This window comes from Ruditapes philippinarum, unplaced genomic scaffold, assembly GCF_026571515.1.
Source record: "Ruditapes philippinarum isolate M1 unplaced genomic scaffold, ASM2657151v2 ctg4451_1_1_1_1, whole genome shotgun sequence".
Classification (NCBI taxonomy): Eukaryota; Metazoa; Mollusca; class Bivalvia; order Venerida; family Veneridae; genus Ruditapes; species Ruditapes philippinarum.
This window is the reverse complement of record NW_026863785.1, coordinates 29,782-54,968: the sequence shown is the minus strand read 5'-3', so window position 1 is coordinate 54,968 and position 25,187 is coordinate 29,782. Positions and strand designations below refer to the sequence as shown.

General features: G+C 30.4%; 2 protein-coding genes across 3 annotated transcripts in view; both read left to right on the top strand.

Moving 5' to 3' along the window:
• LOC132723327 (uncharacterized) overlaps window positions 1–15,569 on the top strand; it is a 40,217-nt gene extending 24,648 nt beyond the window's left edge. Inside the window, exons 3-6 of one of the 2 annotated variants that reach the window (XM_060708007.1) lie at window positions 49–207; window positions 1,301–1,435; window positions 3,615–3,684; window positions 6,335–15,569. In XM_060708007.1, coding sequence (XP_060563990.1) covers window positions 49–207; window positions 1,301–1,435; window positions 3,615–3,684; window positions 6,335–10,077 — 4,107 coding nt within the window. In that variant the 3' untranslated portion in view covers window positions 10,078–15,569. Of the gene's footprint in view, window positions 1–48; window positions 208–1,300; window positions 1,436–3,614; window positions 3,685–3,890; window positions 3,958–6,334 lie in introns of those variants that run through there. The other variant, XM_060708008.1, reaches the window with a different exon arrangement.
• The window catches only part of LOC132723329 (uncharacterized), an 80,524-nt gene that overhangs the window by 40,167 nt on the left and 15,170 nt on the right, over window positions 1–25,187 (top strand). The window lies entirely within an intron of this gene.

The following is a 25,187-nucleotide window of genomic DNA, read 5'->3' as shown; positions in this document are numbered from 1 at the left end:
TATATTTATGCATAGAACAATATTGAACTTGTGTTTTCTATTTGATAGGTTCGTCAGTATAGGAATGATATTTTTCACTCAAGCAGTATGGAATTAGAAGAAAGTGAGGCAAATTCTTATATTGACGATATGATTAAAGTTTTACAAGATGGTAAGGAGCTATTACAACGATCAGATGCCCAGATAGCCGTGAAGAAACTTGAAGATGTAAGTTAAATAATGAATTATGTCAGTTTGAAATCTTTATGGAGTTAACTTATAATGATTTAAGATGACAAGCCTGAGTCAAAATTTAGGACAGAGTTAAGGTAACAAAGTTTGAACTGGTAAATTATAGTCAAATTCAAAAGATAATTTCCTTAAGATAATTGATAAAGTCACATAAACATACATATTAATTATGTAACTTTAAACTGTTAAAAATAAAGAAAAGAGGTCTAATTGATTAATACAGAGTAACTTACGAAATCAGGAACTTATAAAATTGGAAAAACTTCTAAAATCCGAACAATTTTCAGAGTTCCTAAATTCTATATAATTCATACCTTTGAATTTCAGGACTTCTAAATTCTGAATTACAAAACAATTTGTGTTAAAGTTTTGATAATATCAATTAAATATTTACTTCTAATATCCGGAAATTGAAAAAGGGTGTGAACATGGTGAAGGTTTATTATACTTGAGATAATAAAACCACAAAACATTTGTATCTTCCAATTAGCTGTGACCTGTATAATTCATACCTCTGAATTTTCGTACTTGTAAACTTGTGAAGTCCAAACGACTTTGCAAAATGCAGTGTCTATTCTAGGATTTGAAAAACAGGGGGGATTTTTATCGAAAATTAGTGAGAATTAATTACATTTGTTGATTTGTTTCCTTCTTTCTCTAAATAAAATTTTTCCCCAGACTGTAAAAAAATAGGGGGGAATTCTCAAAAAAACATGTGAATCCCCCCATCCCCCCTCCTAAAAAAACAGAAGTATTATATAAAACCTGGAACCTTCTAGATATTTGAACTTTTCTGCTAGCCCCAGGTTACACTGAAATATATATGGAAATCAACAAAAACAAGAAAATAAGAAGCTGATAGCCAGATACCTATACCAAACACCCTGTTATAAAGGTAGAATTAAGATGTCCACTGAAAAAGTGTGAGAGTTAAAAAAAAAGCAATTCAGATAATTTTGTAATGAAGTTTGACCTATATTATAATTATGTTGTGTATTATAATTTATAAATCCCATGTAGCTACATGTTTTTCTTCGAAAGAAAATATAGCACATATATTTTTCATCAGCTGAAGGAGAAAGACTTCATTATAACTACTGAAGGGTTTGAAGAAGTTCTGAGACAAATCAAGGCAGAAATGGGAAATGCTCCAACTAAAGAGGAATACGAGGACCTCAAAACACAGATGTCAAAACTAAAAGAGGTAAAACTTCAAGTTTCAATTGTCTGTTTCCGGTTAATATTCCAGTACATGTATTACTTACAGGCATGATTTTAAGAGAACTAATTTTTGTATGGCAGGTCATTATTGGCCCGGTTGAACATGTGCAAACCCGGGTTATAGTATGGTGAATGATGGGCGGCGGGTTGGAGGGCGGGGGGAAATTTTTCGTAACAGTTTTCTTAGCAACTACTTATTGCAGCCTCTTGATATTTAGCATACAGCATTGACACATGGTCCCATACTGTGGGATTTGATTTCAGGTCTATCGCTCATCCACTTCCTCTTTACCGACTTAGTTAAATTTTCGACATTAATTGTCAATGGTAAACATCACAGCTTCATGATATTTGGTATTTGCAACCCGGCCTTTTCTGTCTTTGACCCATTTTTATTATCTTGTCAAGGCACGCAATAAGGTTAGCAATCTTTATTAATTCATGATGCCAGTTGTCTGTTGTTACAAGGGATGAAAAAAATTTAACAAGACTTAATAGAAAATTAATTACTTATTGAATGCATTTGCATAAAAACACAGAATATAAATTGGAGTATATCCCCTACATAATAGAAAGAAAATCATTATCTGTTATAAAAGTTAAAAGCATGTAGAACAATTTGATGTACGGTATAATCATAACATTTGACAATAACAATGTCACAAACGTATTGTATTATGTGGAGCAATTTTCTCATTCTGGAAGTAGGCCCATTCATGTGTCACAGATCTTCGTTGCAAGCAGAACCACTGCGTATACCCTACAGATTTGAACCATCTGATATTCTTTTATTCAAGTAAATTTTGACTGTAAGAAAATGGTGTCTTATTTTTGAGACAGGCTTGTTTTCAAGACAACTTATTATCAGATTTTTAGGGTATATCTCTGTAAAAGCCATTATCATACTGTTTTGTAATTGTCTTAATGGGGATAAAGACTTATTGTAATTGTGGAAAATTCTTTCCTCTAAAATGTGTTAAAAACTTGCACCTGTAATGAATTATATGTCTAAGAAAATAATTTTGCTGAATGATAATGTATCATACATACGAGAAAATAATAAGATAATACAACTGAGAACAGAATTCTCATTATATGAAAATGAATATACCGCATCTCCTATTTTGAATGCTTTCGTTTAACTGTTGACAAAATTTTGCCATATTAATCATTTCGTTAAAGGCACTCACCTCCAGATTGTAAAGTGAAAAAAATTGAAATACAATTTCAAGTTAACAGTAAATACTGGTCTAGGTTTAATGAATTATTAATGAAAACACCCTAATATTTGAAACTTAAGTTTAAATCTATATACTGCCATCATATCTATTATATAATTGATCAATTATAATTTTTAGGACAAGAAATGAATACATATATCAAAGCCAAAGCACTTTATTAGTTTCCCTCTTTGTTTGATATGAACCAGAATTCCATGGTAACAGGTTGTTACATTGTCCTGTACTGTTACATGGTAAGAATTCACAGGTCAGAACAAACCTAAAAGATCTATAAAATTATGATACAAGTATCTCAATCAATAATAAACTAATGTTATCTGAACTCGGTACACCAGGAGGTGCTTCAGCCTCTGTATCATAGAGAGATACTGTCTCTGAAGCAATGTTGGTTAAGTCACCTACAGGTTTAACGGGAGGGACTTTAAAGATTTACCCTTCGTATGTCAATCCACAAAACATGATCCCATGCTAATGCAAAAAGTACTGAAAATGTTCATTTGAAACTTAAGAGATGACTAGATGTCAATCTGGAGATTTATAATGTTTTTGTCTTTCTATAATGTTGAAAAATTTGGTTGCTATGGCAAAAAATAGATGAAAAGTATGGTGAATATGGTATGAAAATATTTTCATGAAACTTGAAATATGGCAATACAGCCTTATAAATATTTATCATTGATAATAAAATTATGTACATGTATGATTGCACCAAAAAATGTCAAAATGTAAAATTCTTTGTAGAGAAATTGTCCATTGCAATAAGATTGATTTTCAATGAAGGAAATTTGATGTTCTTGAGATATATTAGGCCACTGTATGTTGAACAGACTGACTAAAACTAAGAATATTACTGTATAAAATAGAAATGATTAAAAATTACTGAATAAAACACAATTATTTGTATGATAATTTATGTTGTAGGAGATAAAAAGACTCCAAGTAGAAGATTCTCCACAACAAAAACAGCTAGAATTTGAAAAGGCTAAATCAGGTATGTTATAATTATGAAAATAAAAAGTCAGGTATGTTATATAGAATAATTATAAAAAGGCTAAATCATGTATGTTATATAGAATATGAAAATGCTAAATCAGTTTTATTATATAGAATATGTAAAGGCTAAATCAGGTATTGTATATAGAAAATGTGAAGCCTAAATCCGGTATGTTTTATAGAATAAGAAAAGGCTAAATCAGGTATGTTTTATAGAATATGATAAGACTAAATCTGGTATGTTGTATACAATATGAAAAGGCTAAATCAGGTATTTTTTTAAAGGATATGAAAAAGCTAAATCAGGTTTGTTGTATAGAATATGAAAAGGCTTAATCAGGTATTTTGTATAGAATATGAGAAGGCTAAATCAGATATGTGGTATACAATATGAAAAGGCTAAATCAAGTATGTTGTATACAATATGAAAAGGCTAAATCATTAGTATTTTGTATAGAATATGAAAAGTCTAAATCAGATATTGTGTATAAAATATGAGAAGGCTAAATCTTATATGTTGTATAACAGTGACTCTCTGTTGACTAGCTTCAGTCTGACTGATTTTTGTGCCCCCACTTTAGTGACGGGCAATTAGATTTACCCTTGTCCGTCCTTCTGTCTGTCTGTCCTTCCATCCGTCTGTCCTTCCGTCCGTCAGTTCTCTTTTGTGTCGCACGTAACTCAAAAAGTATTTGACCTAGAGTCATGAGACTTTACAGGAATATTTATCAGCATGTGTAGTTGTGCACCTGGGTATTTTTGTCTGGATTTATTTAGTATTTTTAAAGTTATTGCCCTTGAGTTAGAAATTTTTTTGCAATTTTCTGCTTGTGTCACATGTAACTCAAAAAGGATTTGACATAGAGTCATTAAACCTTACGGGAAGGTTGCTCAGCATATTTAGTTTTGCTTGTGGATTTATCCAGTATTTGTAGAGTTATTTCCCTTGACTTAGTAAAAACCGTTTTATTATGTTGTTATTTGTTCTTTGAGTGCTTGAGTTAGAATCAACCAACTTTACAGGAATAATGATCAACATCACTAAATTACAGGAATAATGATTCACATCACTGTGAAGCTATGCACCTGGGACTTTTTTCATTTTTATATGCCCGAAAGAATTTCGGACATATTATGTTATACCCCCTGGCGTCCGTCCGTCCGTCTGTCCGTCCTTCCGTTAGCAATTTGGTTTCCGGAGCATAACTTAAGTTCCATTTGGCCCACAATATTCAAACTTCATAGGACGATTGTCCATATTGGGTAGAAGACCCCTATTGATTTTGGGGTCATAAGGTCAAAGGTCAAGGTCACCATAACCTTAAAACTGAAAACAGTTTCCGGAGCATAACTTAAGTTCCATTTGGCCTACAGTGTTCAAACTTCATAGGATGATTGTTCATATTAGGTAGAAGACCCCTATTGATTTTGGGGTCACAAGGTCAAAGGACAAGGTCACTATGACCTTAAAACTGAAAACAGTTTCCGGAGCATAACTTAAGTTCCATTTGGCCCACAGTGTTCAAACTTCATAGGATGATTGTCCATATTGGGTAGAAGACCCCTATTGATTTTGGGGTCACAAGGTCAAAGGTCAAGGTCACTATGACCTTAAAACTGAAAACAGTTTCCGGAGCATAACTTAAGTTCCATTTGGCCCACAGTGATCAAACTTCATAGGATGATTGTCCATATTGGGTAGAAGACCCCTATTGATTTTGGGGTCACAAGGTCAAAGGTCAAGGTCACTATTACCTTAGAACTGAAAACAGTTTCTTGAGCATAACTTAAGTTTTTTTTGGCCCACAGTGATCAAACTTCATAGGATGATTGTCCATATTGGGTAGAAGACCCCTATTGATTTTGGGGCCACAAGGTCAAGGTCACTATGACCTTAAAACTGAAAACAGTTTTCGGAATATAACTTAAGTATCATTTGGCCTACTGTGTTTAAACTTCATAGTATGATTGTCCATATTGGGTAGAAGAACCCTAATGATTTTGGGGTCACAAGGTCAAAGGTCAAGGTCACTTTTACCTTAGAATTGAAAACAGTTTCTGGGGCATAACTTAAAGTTCCATTTGGACCACAATATTGAAACTTCAAAGGAGGATTGTTATTTGAAGGAGGTAATACTTTATTTTACTCCCATGTCTTACAAATGCCTTATCTTTACTAAAAAAAAAAATCACCATCGGGCATATAATGCTCCGCCTAGCGGTGCTCTTGTTTAATAGAGTTATTGCCCTTGACTTACAGAAGTATAAATTTTGCAATTTTCAACTTGTTCATGCATAGCCCAAAAAGTATTTCACTTGTAGGCCTGAAAGTTTACAAGAATGTTGGTCAGCATGTGTACTTATGCTCCTTGGGGTTTGCTTGTGGATTTATTCAGTATTTGTAAAGTTCTTGCCCTTTACTTAGTAAAAGATTTTTAGTTTTCAAAAAATATTTGACATAGAGTCATAAGATTGACATAACAGTGGCACGGTGGGTGCACCCGTGTCCTATGGACACATTTCTAGTTTGTCTTTATAATTCAAGGAGGCCCTCAGTGCTGTATTCCTTTTCTTTAATATATTTCTGTAATATTTACACATTGATTTGCTTTTAACAATTGGAATCCATATTATCATTTAAATTACAGAATGGCGGAAAGAGCTGATTGAACAGTATCACAAAACCCTGCTGCAGGTTCCTACAATACCTTTACAACCAAAAAGTAAAAAATGTAGCTTTAATGAGATTTATATTAGGCCCCAAATTATGAGGGAAATGAAAGAAGAAAAGGGAGAGAAAAAGGAAGTTGAGGTTAAAACAATGTCTGAAATGTTCACATATAATGGAGTTCCCCAAAAATCTGTGTATATTCTAGGAGATGCAGGGTCAGGAAAAACTAGTTTTTGTAAATACCTGGTCAACTGTTGGTGTTTGGCACATAGTGAGCAACAAGAAGTTAACAGTGAAAATGAGGACCATGGGGGTGGAAATGAAAAACATGGAGGTGACAATGAAGAACATGAAGGTTATAATGAAGAACATGTTGGTGATAATGAAGAACATGGAGGTTACAATGAAGAACATGTAGGTGATAATGAAGAACATGTTGGTGATAATGAAGAACATGTAGGTGATAATGAAGAACATGGAGGTGATAATGAAGAACATGAAGGTGATAATGAAGAACATGGAGGTGATAATGAAGAACATGGGGTAGATAATGAAGAACATGGAGGTGATAATGAAGAACATGGAGTTGATAATGAAGAACATGGGGTAGATAAGAAAGAACATGGAGGTGACAATGAAGAACATGGAGGTGATAATGAAGAACATGGAGGTGACAATGAAGAACATGTAGGTGATAATAAAGGACATGGAGGTGATAATGAAAATGAAGCTGACTATAAAAATGAGGAGCATTGGGGCAGAAATGAAAAACATGGAGGCGACAATGAAGAACATGGAGGTGAAAATAAAGAACATGACGGTGATAATGAAGAACATGGGGTAGATAATGTAAATGAAGGTGGCAATGAAAATGAAGCTGACAATAAAAATGAGCATGAGGGCGGAAATGAAAAACATGGACGTAATAATGAAGAACATGGAGATGATAATAAGAAACATGAAAATGAAAAAGAAAGTGAAGATAGCAGTGGGAAATATAGAAATGACGGTAAAAATGAAGGTGGCAATGACAAGCATGGAGGTGACAATGAAGAACATGAAAAACATGGAGGTGGCAATCAAAATGAAGGTGGTGATGAGAAACATAAAGAACATGGAAGTGACATTGTAAATGAAGAGGTAAACGAGGAACATGGAGGAGATATTGAATATGAAAAACACATGGGTGGCATTAAGAAACATGGAAGTGACCGTGATGACATTCAGGATGAAAGTAATGACGTAGCAAACTCTGAATTATACAGTGATGACTCTGATGGTGACTTGACAGACTCTGAATATCACAGTGATGACTATGAATATGACAATAAAAGTTATGAACTTAAATTCAATGGTGTAAAAGAGCTGAAAAGATTTGATTTTTTATTTTACATCCCTCTTAGACAGTATCAAACCATTAACACTATTGATGAAATGCTTCAACAACGTTATCAAATGAAAATGTTAAACACACTTCTTGAAGAAGAATCTTCTAGAGTTATCATTTTGCTTGATGGCTTAGATGAATGGTCATCTGAAAATGTCCCAAAACATAGCATCTTTAAGAAGTACACAATAGTAACTACTTCACGGCCATGGAAATTTCATACATTAAGATCAAGTGATGTGGAGATTGAACAGTCACTGAAACTGAAAGGGTTTGATTTTAAATGTGAAACGGAAATGGTACATAGGACTGTCTCACTGTTAAATGTTAGAAGACATGCTAATAAAGAAGCTAGAGATTGTAGGAAAAAGCTGAAGGAAAAGTCTCTGAAAAGTTTAAAACAGGTACCAATTATGCTGCAACAACTGATATGTCTATGGTTTGATGGTAAACTCGATAAAACCTCAAGATGTGCCATCTACACCGGTATGTTAGAATTATTCTTCACCTGGAATGACATGAAAACTACAGGAACAAGTACTGGCCTCATGAAGGGTACCCAGAAAGTAAACCTCCCTCAATATTTAGCAGATAAAACCAAATTAAGTTTAAACAGACATTTAATTCATGAAGTGTCACAGTTGGCTTTTGAGACACTATTTAATTGTCATAAGAATAAGTCCTTGTCATTTGACATTTGTATGTTTGATGAACTAGAAATATCAGATGAAGTAAGAGAAAATTGCTTGAAACTTGGAATAATTACAGAAGATGAATGTCCAAATTTATCTGTATCAGAACCATCAAGCTCATTGTTCTCTTTTATTCACAAATCAATGCAAGAATTTCTGGCTGCAGTGAATATTGGTATCAATTTCAATACAAAAATTGGTTCATCAGGTAATACAGGATATGTTGAATTAGCCAAAAAGTTTATTTATGAGGTTTTTCAGAAATGTTCAACAGTAAATGACATATTAGAGCAGTCAAATGTTGTCATTATGCTATGTGGTCTAGAACCTAGATTAGCAACACCTGTTTCAAAATACATATATGATACTGTGTCAGAAGACTCTCGTGTTCAGGAATACAGGAGAACAATAACTAGTACTTATTGTATGATTGATAGTTATATTACTGATATTCAAAAGCTTATAATTGAGTTAATAGAAGAATTAAATGCAGCATGTAGTGAAGGAAGTAATCCTGTGTTTTATATAGGAGATTTGATTATTGATAGATTAAATCTGTATTGTGATATTGATATAGTTTGTTCAAGCATTGATCAGCATCATATTGTTCCTGAATCTGTTTTGTCTATTAATGTAGATAACATCAACACAAAAAATGTTAGATTTACAAAATATTTACCAATGTTTCATCATCTTGAAAAAATTGAAATAACATTAGATAGTTTATCAAGTACACAGAGTAATGAACAGACAATTGATGAGATAAACAATTGTGTTTCTGAGACAATAAAAGTAAATACTTTAACATTAAAATCTCTGTCTCTTTATAATTCCCTCGTCACTAACATATATTACCCAGTGAATAAAACAGTTGTTAGCAACCTACCTAGTATGGTCAGTCTTGTAGCAATAAGTATAAGTTTTATAACAATGAGTCATGATGATACTACTACATTCTGTAATTTTCTTGAGGGAACCAGTCATCTTGAACAAATACATCTTCGCTATGTTGATTGTGAGTGTATGAACCAGCATGATGTTAATTTATCAAAACATCAACAACTTAATTACCTTAATTTGGAATGTGCTGTTAGAATGATAGATGTTGATGCTACAAACCTTGAAATATTTGGATTTGGGGAGTTGAAAGATAGTAATGAGAAAATATTTGATATTATTAAAAAATCTTACAAATTAAAAGAACTTCTATTGTTTGTAGATAAGTTGAGTAAATCTCAATTATATCATGCCAATATAACAGAGAGACTAGTCAGAGTATTATCATTGTTACACAATCTCAGTAAGCTTCAGTTAGAGTTGTGTAGGTTAACTGACAATATAATACAGTTACCTTTAGAGATGAAGAGTTTAAAGGTCATTAATCTTAATACTGTAATTATGAGTTTGACAACATGGCAGAAGTTTGTTGATAGTCTTCCTAGTATTCCCCATTCTGTAGATGTCAGTTTAATGTACTGTGATATAACAGGAGATGGTGAGGAGTGTATGTTTACATTGACATTCCAAGGACTTAAAGGAAGGAAGAGAAATGATGCTATACAGCATGTAAAAAATCAGAATCAGTTATTTCATGTTAAAAATGATGGTGAAGAATGCTTTCATTTTTCAACAAAAAGGTGAGATACATGTAATTTACATGTTAAGCATGATGATTACTTTTTGTTTGAATTTTCAACAAAAAAAGTGATTAAGTATACATGTAGTATACATGTAGATAACATAGTGTTTAAGAAAACTTAATTAGTCCATGTTAAAAGTGATGATAAATGTGTTTTTTTTTATTTTCTACACAAAAATGGTTTGAATTTTTAACAGTGATGTAGGATACTTGCAGTAAACATAGTATTTTAACTGAAGTATTTCATGTTAAAAGGACATGATGAATTTGTTTCTTTATTTTCATAAAAAAATTATACTAATGTCAAGTTAGATATTTACATAATGTTGTAAAGTTAAAGAATGAATATAATGCATTATGATAGAATATAAATCATGCAAAATATTAAGTTGTTTAATATTGATTTCTGGTCATTTCAACAAAATGCATTTATAATATTGAAATTGAAGAAAATAACATTCAAATTGTGTTTATGAATAAATAAATGGAAAAAAAAATGAAGTGAAATATTATAGATATATTGATCTTAGTAAGGGTAAAGGTTATTTTTTTTAAAGATCAGGTATAGTTTGTGAAAAAAAAACTGATTTGAAAACAGTAATGTTATAATTATAAATACAAAAAAGATATGTAAATAAACAAGTGTATAAATAATTAATAAGTAAATTTAATAGAAATATCATAAAACAAATGTTTAATGTACAAGGTCAGAAAAAGAAAAAGAGTAATGTAACATGCAAATACAAGTTATATGATATATAAGACAAGGGGATTGTATAAATAAATACCAGTTTTGGAATATATAGGACAGGAAAATGGTATAAAAATACAAGTTATATGAAATATAGGAAAAGGGAATGGTATAAAAAGTACCAGTTATTTGATATATTGGACTAGGGATTGGTATATAAATGAATACCGGTTATATGATATAAAGGACAAGAGAATGGTATATATAAATACCAATTATATGACAAGGGAGTGGTATATATGAGTATCAGTTATATGATATACAGGACATTTGAATGGTATATATGAATACCAGTTTTATGAAATACAAGATAGGAATAAAATAGTTTATATAAATTACAGTGATAATATATATAGGACTAGTGAATGTTATATATGAATACCAGTTATATGATATATTGGACAAGGGGATGGTATATGTAAATACTAGTTATATGGATGTAGAAGTGAACACCGTAAAAATACTAGTTATATGAATGTAGAAGTGAATGTCTGTGAAAATACCAGTTATATGAATGTAAGTGTAGTGAATCTTCTATAAAAATACCAATTATATGATATATATGACAAGGATATGGTATATATAAATATCTGTGAATATGATATATAGGACAGGGAAACTGTATATTTTATTACCAGTGATATGATATACATGTATAGGATTATATGACAAATAGGACAGTAATTGGTATATATATATTTTTTTTTCCATTGAGATGAGAAACATTTACGTGTTTTATTTAAGAGATTCCTTCATTATTTGTTTTATGTTGTAAATATGGAAAAAAAAGTTATATTTACTAAAAATCATGCAAGACGATTGATGTGTACAAGTTTATACTGTTACTTAATATTATTCAATTTAGCGAAAGGATCTCCACTGAGATCTTTTGACAAGATAGGATGGGAATTGTTTTCGAGGTTTCATACTATTTGATAGTAAATAATTACAACAAGTATGAAAACGACAGTTACCTATGTGAAAGTTTAGAATTCGAAAAAAATGTGCTTTAATCACATGTTGAAAATTGTAAAAAAGGGAGATAATAATTTAGAAACATCGTTTTCAATCAGTATATTTTATAAAGCTATCAAATAAAATGAAAATGATCTATCTATTATCTATTCAAAATATGGTATTATGCTCAAAATCAATTTATGTTATATGAAATAATGAAAAAATATATGAATACATTACGAATAATGTAGTATATAAATGTAACAATCAAAATTATGCGTGAATAAAGGGAGGTAATTAAATACTTATATCATCGACATAAATATTGTATTTGTATAGATTTAAATAAATTAATAACATTTTTAGATACAGTGAATGACTACTAAAATAGAACAGTCTTTTTATGCCGATATGTACTAAAGAAAATATTGACGAGTTTGTAAAAAGTTGCAAGTATATTTACTTGAAAAATGATTTTAAAATTTGTAAAGCACTTTTGCATTCAAACCCTTCGGATAAATTGTTTCTAACTTATGTATCCAGTATGTCTCTTTTAAAAGTCTCCCCATATGATCATGAAGTTTATCAATCGGCATAAAGGAAAAGTCATCAAGTGAGTGATCTTCGGAATTGAAATGAATTGCAACATTAGAAGAAAAATTGGGATGATAATTACTTCTTATATCAAATGTATGGCTGTTCATTCTTTTTGATACCTGTTGATGGGTTTGGCCGACATACTGTATTTTACATTTTTTACAAGTAATTAAATAAATCACGTCATTAGAAGTACAATTTCCACCAAAATGCATTTCGAATGTTTCTCCAGTATTTGTACTTGTGAATTTACTATTTTCTTCAATATTTTTACAGTGAGTACATCTTTTTCTATTACACTTATTAGTTTTACCGTTCATATTCCGTTTATTTAGAGTTGAATGGGTGAGGGAATCTTGAAGATTTTTGGGATGGCTGTATGCTAAGATTGGTTTACGATTATGTAAATTTTTAACACAGTCATTTTCTGACAACATTAAAAGATCCCAGTATTTATTTATTATAAGACCAAGATGGGAAAGAGACGAATTATATGGGATAACAAATGGTATGATTTTTTGCTGCTCTGTTATATTTTGGTTATTTTCCAGAGCTTCTTCTTGGGTTGAATATTTTACTTTTGCAAAAGCAGATTTCAGCTTGCTATCAGGATAATTTCTGATCTTGAAAAAAGATTCTAAATTGATTAGACATTCATGAAATTTATCATTGTCTGAAATGATACGTCTGTAACGTTTAGCTTGGCTGTATGGTATACCCTCTTTACATTTATTAGGGTGGCATGAGTTATACTCCAGATATTGATGGGCATCTGTAGGTTTTATATGAATTTCCGTTCATAATGTACAATTTTCATTTTTAAGAATCTTAACATCAAGAAATGACACATTTTTTTTCGATATATTATATGTAAATTTAATTGTAGGATGACATGTATTTAATTTGTTTATGAAATCATGTAAGGCACTTATAGAATGATCCCATATCATAAATATATCATCTAGAAAGCGGAGCCAAGTCGTAGGTTTAAGGTCATAACTGTTTAAAAAATCAGATTCTAATTTACCCATGAATAGCGATGCGTATGTAGGGGCCATAGAACTACCCATAGCGGTACCTAAAATTTGTAAATAATTTTCATTATTAAATTGAAAATGATTACTTTTAAGTGTCAATTTAAGAAGAGTGCATATTTCCTCCGTTGATAATACACTACCACATTTTTCATTATCAAGAAAGTATTTACAAGCAGCTATCCCATTTTCATGTGGGATATTTGTATACAGTGAAGTTACATCCAAAGTAACAAGTACTGAATCTTTTGAAAGTTTAGGTAAAGATTTTAATTTACGCAAAAAATCAGAGGTATCTTTCACATACGACGGTAATGATTTCATATATGGTTGTAATATAAAGTCAAGGTATTTTGAAATATTTTCTGTAAAAATGTGTAAACCATACTATTTGATAAAAATATATAGTTCAATAACTTGTGTGCAAATTTTCAGATCATTTCCTCACTTTTTTTTCTAAAATACTAGTTATCACTTAAGCTGGACTATTCAAAGACTAAGGAGAGCTACTTAATTATCCAAGTGTATAAATCGGCATCACACTGGTTGAATTTCTGCTTGCAAGTTAGTATCTAAAACTTCTGAACTTGAAGGAAATGGGTTGAGATGCTTGATTTCTGTGGTCATCTAACATGATAAACACAAGTTCTTTAACTCTGATTTGCCTTTTTGCATATCTATGTGCCCTTTTCACCTTGAATTTCATGGTTAAGCTTGTGCATGTAACTTGGTATCTCCATAACTACAGATGGGGATGGAATGGAAATTTAGACACATATTTGAGTGTATAATAGGTCAATGTCCAATGAACATTACTAAGACATCGATTTTATCAGAATTATTGCCCTTTTTGTGTCGCTTTAAAAAAAACACATATAGTGGTTACTTCTGTCAGCACTATAATTCAGATTGACTCCAAACTTGGTATGCCTGCTTCTTTCAATGAACTGAACTGTAGTGCATCATTACTCTGCACTTCTTATCTTTTGAGTAATTGCCCTTTGTTATTTTTCATACTTAATTTTTGTCCGAGCCATTTCTCCAACAATTAAAGGTATGGACATAAAACTTCATAGGATTATAGATCTCATTAAGAAGAAGTGCAGTGCACAAGAACCGGTCTCTGCTCTTTTTAATTTTTCAGTTATTGCCCTTTGTTAATTCTCATACATTATTTTTGTCCGAACCATTTTCTCCTAAACTATAAAACCTATCAACTTGAAACTTCAGAGGATTATAAATCTGATTGAGAAGAAGTGCAGTGCATAAGAACCGGTACTCTGTACTCAATGTTTTTTTTAAGTTATTGCCCTGTGTTAATTTTCATACTTAATAGACTTGTCGAGAGCATAACTTGGTCTTTTTAAGTTTGATTGACTCCAGATTTAGTATGCAACTCTTTTTCATTGACCTGAAGTGCAGAATCCATCACAGGGTCCTCCATTTGATCTTTTCGACAGTACTGTACATGTATTTGAAATTGCAGAAGCAAATTTTTATTTTAGGGCAAGGTCCATTTTGGGGGTCTATACAAATATTGGTGCTATTTTGAATAAAATACCCTCTTTCAACCGATAACCATGTATTATGAACTTAGTTATTATCATAACAAAGTTTAAATATTCATTAAAGAAGTTTAGATTTACATTAGAACTGATTACAATATTTGAGTAAAAACGATCATGTACATGTGTTATTTATTGGTTAATTAAACTTGTTGTCACAATTTTGTACCATGTGAACATAATGTTGCACATATTTGTAACATGAAATGTTTATTGAATGTATCCAGTACATATGTACACACATGTTATTAAATGTTTATTGTATACTAAGAATATATACATGCGTGTGTAATTCTTCAATTGGTTACACAAGTTTGATTTAAAGGCCCATTAAGCCTTAAAAATGCTATTACTTTTATTTTTCAAAAATGTGCCTCATTGACCATCTTTTTTGCATTTTAGCAATTAGTACAGTAATGATGAATAAGTATTTTATATGGAAGTCAAATTACAATTTGTTTACATTTGCTACCCTAATCATATTTTTTTTCAAACTCAATATTTTGTCAGTTGTCAGGAGATAATAATATCACATGTTCTAAATCTATTATAACAACATTATAAAACACACATTTGCCCTTTTTTACAAACAAATCTATTCATTTCTGAGGTGTAATGTGCCTTTAAACTTTTTATATATATGCAGGGTAAATTTATCTAGTATATAAGTTAACATATAACTATAATGAAGATGTAATTAATTATTTACTAGGTATATGAATGTTTATGTTTATTTCATGTTTAGATATGTTATGTTTTATGAACACGTGCATCAGACATGTTTTTTGTGACTTGGAATTTAAATATATATTTTTTGTACATTTTAATACAATCCATGTAATTATATGTGCATGATAACAAATATATATTGCTTAAACATTATAGTTTAGATAATTTAATGTTTGCATATTATGTTATGTCAATTGATTATATAGAGGATATTTGTTTTGCATGTAAGATTGAAATATAATTTCACTGAGTGAACACCAGATGCAATATTTTCACGAGTGGCGTAGCCACGAGTGAAAATATAATAGCTGGTGTTCACGAATGAAATATATTTCAATCTTATATGTAAAACAAATAAAAAAAATTTTTATTTCATGCTTTTTAGTGATTTTAAGTACTTTTTTACTGATTTTGCCGCGTAACGTCGCAAATTCTCCCTTGTGACGTCATCACATCATGACGTCACATTATCAATTTTGAAATATAGTTCTGTTACATTTCTCTAATTTTGTTACATTTTTAACATTATGTATGATGCCATCGACTTTCTTTTCCTAAAGAAGCAAAATTTACGCATGACGGCATTTATTTCTGCCTGTTATTCCATTTAGTTATGATTTTCTTTTCATCCGCACTCAGATATAGTCCGGCTACAGTGAAATTATATTTTATAAATTTCACTAGTGGTTTATCAGAATATAATCATCTGATATATTACAATAAAACACTGGAAGGCATGAAATAAAAATCTTAAAATTGGAAATGTTCATTGCAAACAGTATTCAGTAGATCTATAATGTTATTATGTTAGCATATATTTCGTCAAAGAATAGTCGAGCGTTGCTGTCCTACCGACGGCTCTTGTTGTTATATGACATGTTCAACTAGTATATAAGTAGACAAATATATTTATGAAGATGTAATTAATTTTATACTAGGTATATGAATGTTTATGTTTATTTCATGTTCAGATATGTTATGTAGAGCTACATGTATATCTAATTTAAAAAAAATGTTTAATTGGTTTTGATAGCATGAATGTATGACTTCTCATATTAAAGAATTGTACAGAATTGATTTGTATATTATTTATTTCCCCTCTCTTACAAAACTAGTTTCAAGTAGGGTATAAAATTTTGAAATTTTACTTCCCACTATTTTCATATAAAACAAACACTACGCTATCAGTACATAAATAATGCTATGTACAATATATATGCACCGTACATTGACTCGTAAAATAATTAATAAAATAAGATAAAACACAATTGTTCGCAACGGAACTGTAACAGGAACAATTTCCATATTAAACATAGTCAAGGTTTCAAGGTATAGCCCTGGCCTTCACGTTGTACCCATCGCATATGAATATAAATTAAACCGGTGGTTAGAACTTGTTACTCCACGTTACATATTCAGAGTTTTCTAAATAGTGTGTGTAATGTTAATACTATAATGATCTGGCTGCATTTATTAGTAAGTCACACGTACAGTCCCATTAAGTTTTCCTGGTCTTTCTATTCATAATTCGAATCCTTTAATTTAGTTCTAAAACGTGAATGATTGTAAATCAAAAGTAATCTTCATTATAGTTCAACACGTGTCGATTGAATAAAATGCCCAGAAATTCACCTAGCACTCCATTGTAGTGCTACCCTTCCAGGGTTCCCGCTGTCGCTCGCCAAATGCGACAAAATATTAATATGGCATAATCCAGTCATCGTCTCCTAGGAGACAATAAGTTTTTATGCCACCGCAGCATCTGCGAGGCGGTGGCATATATCGATTCACCTGTGTGTTAGTGTGTGAAAAGTTCATTTTGTTAGATTTAGAAAGTGTATGTAGAATGATGAAATCAATGCTTTATACAAAAAGCAAACTGACATGTAACTTTTAGTATTTACATTTTTCTGGGCCTTCGAGATTATTAATTCTAACACTGCCAGTGTTGAAAATTGAATACCGCGCAAGCCGGTGATAGGGGCGTGAGGGATATTGCATAATTTCCGTATCCGTCATGTACAGACTCAATCAAACCGAGTCTGCAATTTTCATGTAGTTTTGTTATTATTGTTATTATTTAAATGGAATTGAAATATTTTAGACAAAATCCATTTAAGGAATCACAACAACTCTTGAAAAATATATGTTCTTTTAGAAATGATTGGTGAGAGAGCTTTAAGCAGATTACGAAAGCAAGTTATCGCACAATGCAATTGATTATGTAATTAACGGTCTTTAATTCATGGATAATTGCTAACATTATTGTGCATATATCTATACTAATAAATGTTATCACTGTAATCCGATAATATACTTCAATAAAAAGTGAAATTAAGGACATGACAACAATTCCACAATGGCCGTATGGAAACGATTTATGAGAGAGCTTTAACCAGATTATATGAGCAAGTTATCATACATTTTGATTGAACGTGTAATTAATGGTCTCTGAGGCAACAATAACATAATAAAAAGCTATTGCTAAGTTTGTACACTTACAAATCACAGTATGAATGTACCGAGGAAAATTTAACGTATTATTGACGTAATAAGAATAAAAAGATATGCTTTGAATATGAATTGAATCATCATCATGTCAGTAAAATAGAGAAAATAAGAATCTTTTAAAGGCACATTGTGCCTAAGAAACCAATAAATGTTTACTTCTTTAGAAAGGGCAAATATGAGTTTTATTATATTTAAATATCGGTATAAAAGCATGCTTGATGTTTGCTACCTGAAAAAAAAGAAGTGATACATGTGAAATTATTTGTCATAAAAGTAGCTAATAAACAACAACAAACACAGTATTATTTCCATACAAAATGCAAACTAGTTATTACTGTACTATTTGCCAAAAGCAACATAATAAAAAATGGTTCAGGTAATTGGCCAATGAGTTAATATTTGTAATGTTTAATTGTACACCAAATATAAAAGACTTTTGAGAAATAAAAAATAAGAATTTCTAACACAAAATGGACCTTTAAAATAGTAAAAAAAACAGCAAAATAACTTCGTTTTGATTACTTGTATCCAGATAAGTGACTGTCAAATCGATATGTCTTCTTTTAGAAAATCTCATATGATTGTTTCAGTTATTTACTCATGATATGAATAATGATAACTGATTATCTGAAAGTTTGATTGTAAGTTAGTGAATACATATTAACTTTGTGTGCGTTGTTATTTAATTTTTCAGATGTGCAATAATATAATCATAAGGACCTATGGCCCCGTGTTATATTTCAGGAACGTTTTGACCATAGTTCATTTTAACATTTGCCTGACCAAAGAAGTTAAATATAAATTTAGCGGCACAGCATAAAACAAAAAATGCCATATACTTGACTTTCTTAGGTTTAATTGTCTAAAATATAACCTTAGATGGTATGCCAAAATATTGTTTATATACAAATCGCGAGAGGTAAGTCATTGTTTAGTAATAAAATAATTTGAATCTTGTAAGAGTATTTTTTTAAATCTTTTAAAGACAATTTTAATAAGGGATGAGAAAATGTTAGAAGGGTAACAACTTTGTTATATTTCTTTCATAATCCTACTACTGCCGCAGACACTTTATTTACTTTGATAAGAGAAAACACTGATTAGTTGACAGATGAATATCCTACATTTTCCAACGGTATATTAATACCTTTTTGCACATTTTGCCTTCTCTCCTCTCTAAAATATCAAATATGTAATATACCAGAATATCAAACAATCTAATTATCACGTAGCTGTAAATAGACTAGCTCGTAATAAACACAGTATTAGAGTCGCCTATAAATACTAGTGATTACTTGCATTTAAAGAAAACCAGCCGTGACAACCGATCTTCTATTGTATTATTTTTATGAATAACAGAAACATACAGAATAACTAGAAACTCTGAAGTAAAACAAATCCTCCAGAGTCACAGTGATCGATCAAAATTCAATTGAATGAAATCCCACATATCTAAATTTATTTTAGATATCTAACTTCTATTGATCAGATATCTTCAATTTTATGTAACGAAACAATAACATACCTAACATTTAAATGGTGAAGTGGCGAAGAAAATCAATTTGGTTGCAACAGTTATTAAAGAATATTATGGATTTTGTTTTTTGTTGTTGTTTTTCTTTTTCTTTCTTTTTTATATATTATTCCCAAAACTAATTTTATGTTTTTACGTAATTACAACGAGAAAGCAATTTGTGTTATCGAAGAAAATGCAAAAAGATATGAGTGCATTTCCATTTTATCCATGGCTGAATCGAATGTTTGTGTGCAGTTGGTCCTATGTGAGTAAGACAATCACGCTTTCTTAAAAACTGAACTCAGCTCGGTTTGACCTAAAAAGCAGATCTGCAAAAGATTGAATAATATCTTTCATTGTATTTTTGTCAAAATATATCCTTGTATAAAATGATAAATTATATCTTTTTTACGGTCATCGCTTATTCTTCGTTAAATATAGCAAAAGACACAATTAGCTTCACATTATTATTACACATTTTGCATTGTATCTGTTATATCACTTTTTAATTGTATTATAGATACTGCAGTGTATCAAGTAATTACTTACAAAATAGGGCTATTTAATTGTTCTATCAAATTAGACAACCTTTTTACATTAGCTCTGCGTCTCGAGACTAGCTTTATCCCTATGTAATATCGCTTCAATTAGGTAAAACAATGTAAGTATATTTGTCCCAAGGATACAATCGTGTTTTAATGCTGCATATGGCACGGTGTTTTGTACTTACACTATATCTGATTACCAAGAAAGATAAACGAAAAACATATTCGTCAAACAGACATTGCTCTCAAATGACTAGATGTTTCAGATAGAAAAAAGATTGAACCATACAATGTATTAATGTTTTGCAACATTCGATACAAACTTTGATGAGTTTGTTCAAAATAAAACCAATTCAAGAGCAGATCTCAATTTTATAGATCTATTTTTTATGAATTTAAAGTACATTTATTTTCATTTAAAAAAATAGCAGAAACGATATAAGGAATTGCATGTAATTAAGAATTGTATTAAACAATAAAAAGAAAAACATTATCAAGAAGTAAAAAAAAAGAATTCATTTACGTATCTATAAGTTATCTGCCTTTTAAATGAACTCAAATAAGTAGAAAATTTTGATTCAGGGGCAGATAACTAAAAAATGAGAACGATGACCCATTTTTTTCTCTTAAAATGTATCTGTTATCATATTCTAGCAACGTGCTAAGTTCTATGAAATTCTATTGAACAGTTTTAATTTTGTCTATATGTCTATATGAAAACTCCCAAAAACGTCCTTAAGCAGGAAATTGCTTGCTCGATAACATTATCATATTGTCATACTGGTCCCTATCCCGGCAACACACGCATGTGTGTTGCAATTGAGTCGTTATAGTTATATATAACTGAACTGACAAATGTATATTAATTCGGAACGAGGATTTTAATAATGAATATGTGGTGGAAATCTTTTTTTCCTATCTCTGTAGTTTATTTTCTATTCTTTGTCATTTCTTTTTTTTTCAATAACAATTTTTTTCACAAATTGTCGCCAAGCTGACAAGCCCATGTGCCCTGTCCTGTTTGGTGTCCTGCTTAGCTCGAAACCGGTGGTCCTGTGGTAGAGGATGCGTTCATTGAATACAACCCTTCCTTGTTGATCTTCTGTTTCATATTTTGACAGAAACGTAAATATTATACCGATTGAAATGGTACATAACTTAAGATTGCAGCTCTTTTACTCTCCCGTTATGTTTTTCAAAATTACTTATATGTGTACAGTCGAGCATCATGGAAATGGGATTAACAAGAAACTGCAACTTGTCTTTGTCCTTATGGATCATTGATTCCAATTCAATATTTTGCTGACTATTGAATACTGCCTAAGCTGGAGTTAGATATGTTGCTTTCACATTTTTTCTTATCTGTCATGAATAGGCTATCAAATTGAGTGTGCAATTTTCATCATCTTTTAAATAGTGATTTCCCCTTTTCTAAATAGTTTTTATGTCAACATTTCAATTTGTTGTATCTTTGCCTGAAGAAGTTTTCTCTGTTTGATAATTTTCAAGAATAACAACTACACTTTGAAACTGAAATGGCCATTTAATAATAAATGACGGAAAAACATATAATACAATGTTGATATGAAAGTTATCAAACTAACATAAAATTGTGAAATGGCCATTTAATAATAAATGACATATAAACATATAAAACAATGCTGATATGAAAGTTATAATATAACATAAAATTGTATACAAAGCAAGCAAACATTTCTGAAAAATGTATATAAAATTATATACACACATATCCCGAAAAATTATCAAAGGTTGGGTTCTAAGAATATTGCCTTGCCTAAAACTGTGTATGAAATTAATATACACACATATCTTGAAGTGAAAAGAAAAATCATTTGTATATAAAATTATAAACAAACACAAAACCTTTTTGATGTTTATAAGCTTGTCAAAAATTGAATACTGAATGTGGGTGGGATGGTGGGTTTTTGAAAATTGTTATGAATTATTTCTTCTTCTAAAATGGCGGACTTAAACAGCATCAATTATCACATTGTACTTACTCATAACGATAACCTTAGTGTACTTACTAGTACGGCTTTTTCGAACCCAATATATTTCGACCTATGACTAAAGACCTAATGAAACCCACCATCAAACTTGTAAGTGACCATAAAAACATTTATTTTGCAATAAATTAAGTTTTATGTCAACATTTCAATTTGTTGTATCTTTGCCTGAAGAAGTTTTCTCTGTTTGATAATTTTCAAGAATAACAACTACACTTTGAAATTGAAATGGCCATTTAATAATAAATGACGGAAAAACATATAATACAATGTTGATATGAAAGTTATCAAACTAACATAAAATTGTGAAATGGCCATTTAATAATAAATGACATATAAACATATAAAACAATGCTGATATGAAAGTTATAATATAACATAAAATTGTATACAAAGCAAGCAAACATTTCTGAAAAATGTATATAAAATTATATACACACATATCCCGAAAAATTATCAAAGGTTGGGTTCTAAGAATATTGCCACAAATTGTGTAAAACACAATTCCAAACCAATAGTTAGATCAATGATACGACGTAAAATGCCCTGCCTGGAACAATAACAGCACAAGCAAAATAAAGCAAACCAATAACAGACTGTAGTTCAAGGAGAGTTGCTTTTTCCCGATGCTTGAATTTGTCAAGAGTTAAGCGAATTTTATTAAATTTTTCTTGGGGCAATATTTTCTCCATTAGTACCGAGTCCAATTCAATTCCAACAAAAGACATGATTCTGCATGGCCGACAAGTTTTAGCATGATTAATTGGTAAACCAACTAAAGCACACCAGCAATGAAAATTTGTTAACCTTTTTCACACAGTTGTTAATTGTCCCCAACAAAAAAAGAAATCATCTAGAATGTGTGCACAATTATATAAACCAAGTTTGTTTTCTGCAATTCACTGAATATCAGAACTGATCCTGTCAAACAATGCACAAGAATAGCTCAGACCCATAGGTAAAGTAATAATATCTATCATTTATTTGAATCCAAGAAGTATCAAAATCATCTGGGTGTATAGGAACAATACGATAAGCATTGTTGATGTTTACTTTCATCATGTACGAATACTGACCACAAGCTCTGACTAATGAAACAGCTGTATCAATGTTTGGATAGGAAACCCTACAGTAATTATCTGGGATACCATCATTGAGTTCAATTTCGTTTTAAAGGCATGATAAATATCTGGATTTAAACAACAGACTTGAGTGAGTAAATTAACTTGACATTAATATAATTTATAAGAGAAATATTAATGTGATAATACTATATGATTAATACACATTAAGCATATATTGAAAAATTAATTGTTGTGTTAACCGGTAAAATAGTAATATATGACTGTGATTGAACATAAAAATATTACAATCTATGCAATAAAGTTACATGCAAACAAATTGAAACAATACAGCAAAGGAATTTACAATCTGATCAAACAAATACTAAATGTTTAAGCATAGAAAGGTACCAACAAATAACAAATGATTTAAAAACTAAAAGAAATTCATACTACAACTTTATCAAATAACAAAACAGAACAGTCTATATGGAAAGTGGCTTTAAAATTAAAGCTTTATCTCATATTCCTTAAAATTAAGGAACATTGACTAAGAAAAGAACTCATATTCCTTAAAATCAAGGAACATTGACTAAGAAAAGAATTTCAACTCGTTGAAAATTATCACCTTACAATTAAGGTGTATTTTACTAAAATAATATTTAGCATTAAACAATTACCGTACAACTAAGGCACATTTAACTAAAGTATTCCTTACAATTAAGGACTTTAACAAACTGTTAATTATTAGGGACTTTACGACTAAAGTCGAATAAACCACCTTAAAATTAAGGCGTATTTTACTAAAATAATATTTAGCATTAAACAATTACCTTACATTACAACTAAGGCACATTTAACTAAAGTATTCCTTACAATTAATTACTTTAACAAACTGCTAATTCTTAGGGACTTTACGACTAAAGTCGAATAAACCACCTTAAAATTAAGGCGTATTTTACTAAAATAATATTTAGCATTTAACAATTACCTTACCACTAAGGCACATTTAACTAAAGTATTCCTTACAATTGAGGACTTTAACAAACTGCTAATTCTTAGGGACTTTACGACTAAAGTTGAATAAACCACCTTAAAATTAAGGCGTATTTTACTTTAAACAATTACCTTACAACTAAGGCACATTTAACTAAAGTATTCCTTACAATTAAGGACTTTAACAAACTGCTAATTCTTAGGGACTTTACAACTAAAGTCGAATAAACCACCTTAAAATTAAGGCGTATTTTACTAAAATAATATTTAGCAGTAAACAATTACCTTACAATTAAGGCACATTTAACTAAAGTATTCCTTACAATTAAGGACTTTAGCAAACTGCTAATTCTTAGGGACTTTACGACTAAAGTCCAATAAACCACCTTAAAATTAAGGCGTATTTTACTAAAATAATATTTAGCAGTAAACAATTACCTTACAATTAAGGCACATTTAACTAAAGTATTCCTTACAATTAAGGACTTTAGCAAACTGCTAATTCTTAGGGACTTTACAACTAAAGTCGAATAAACCACCTTAAAATTAAGGCGTATTTTACTAAAATAATATTTAGCAGTAAACAATTACCTTACAATTAAGGCACATTTAACTAAAGTATTCCTTACAATTAAGGACTTTAGCAAACTGCTAATTCTTAGGGACTTTACGACTAAAGTCCAATAAACCACCTTAAAATTAAGGCGTATTTTACTAAAATAATATTTAGCAGTAAACAATTACCTTACAATTAAGGCACATTTAACTAAAGTATTCCTTACAATTAAGGACTTTAGCAAACTGCTAATTCTTAGGGACTAAG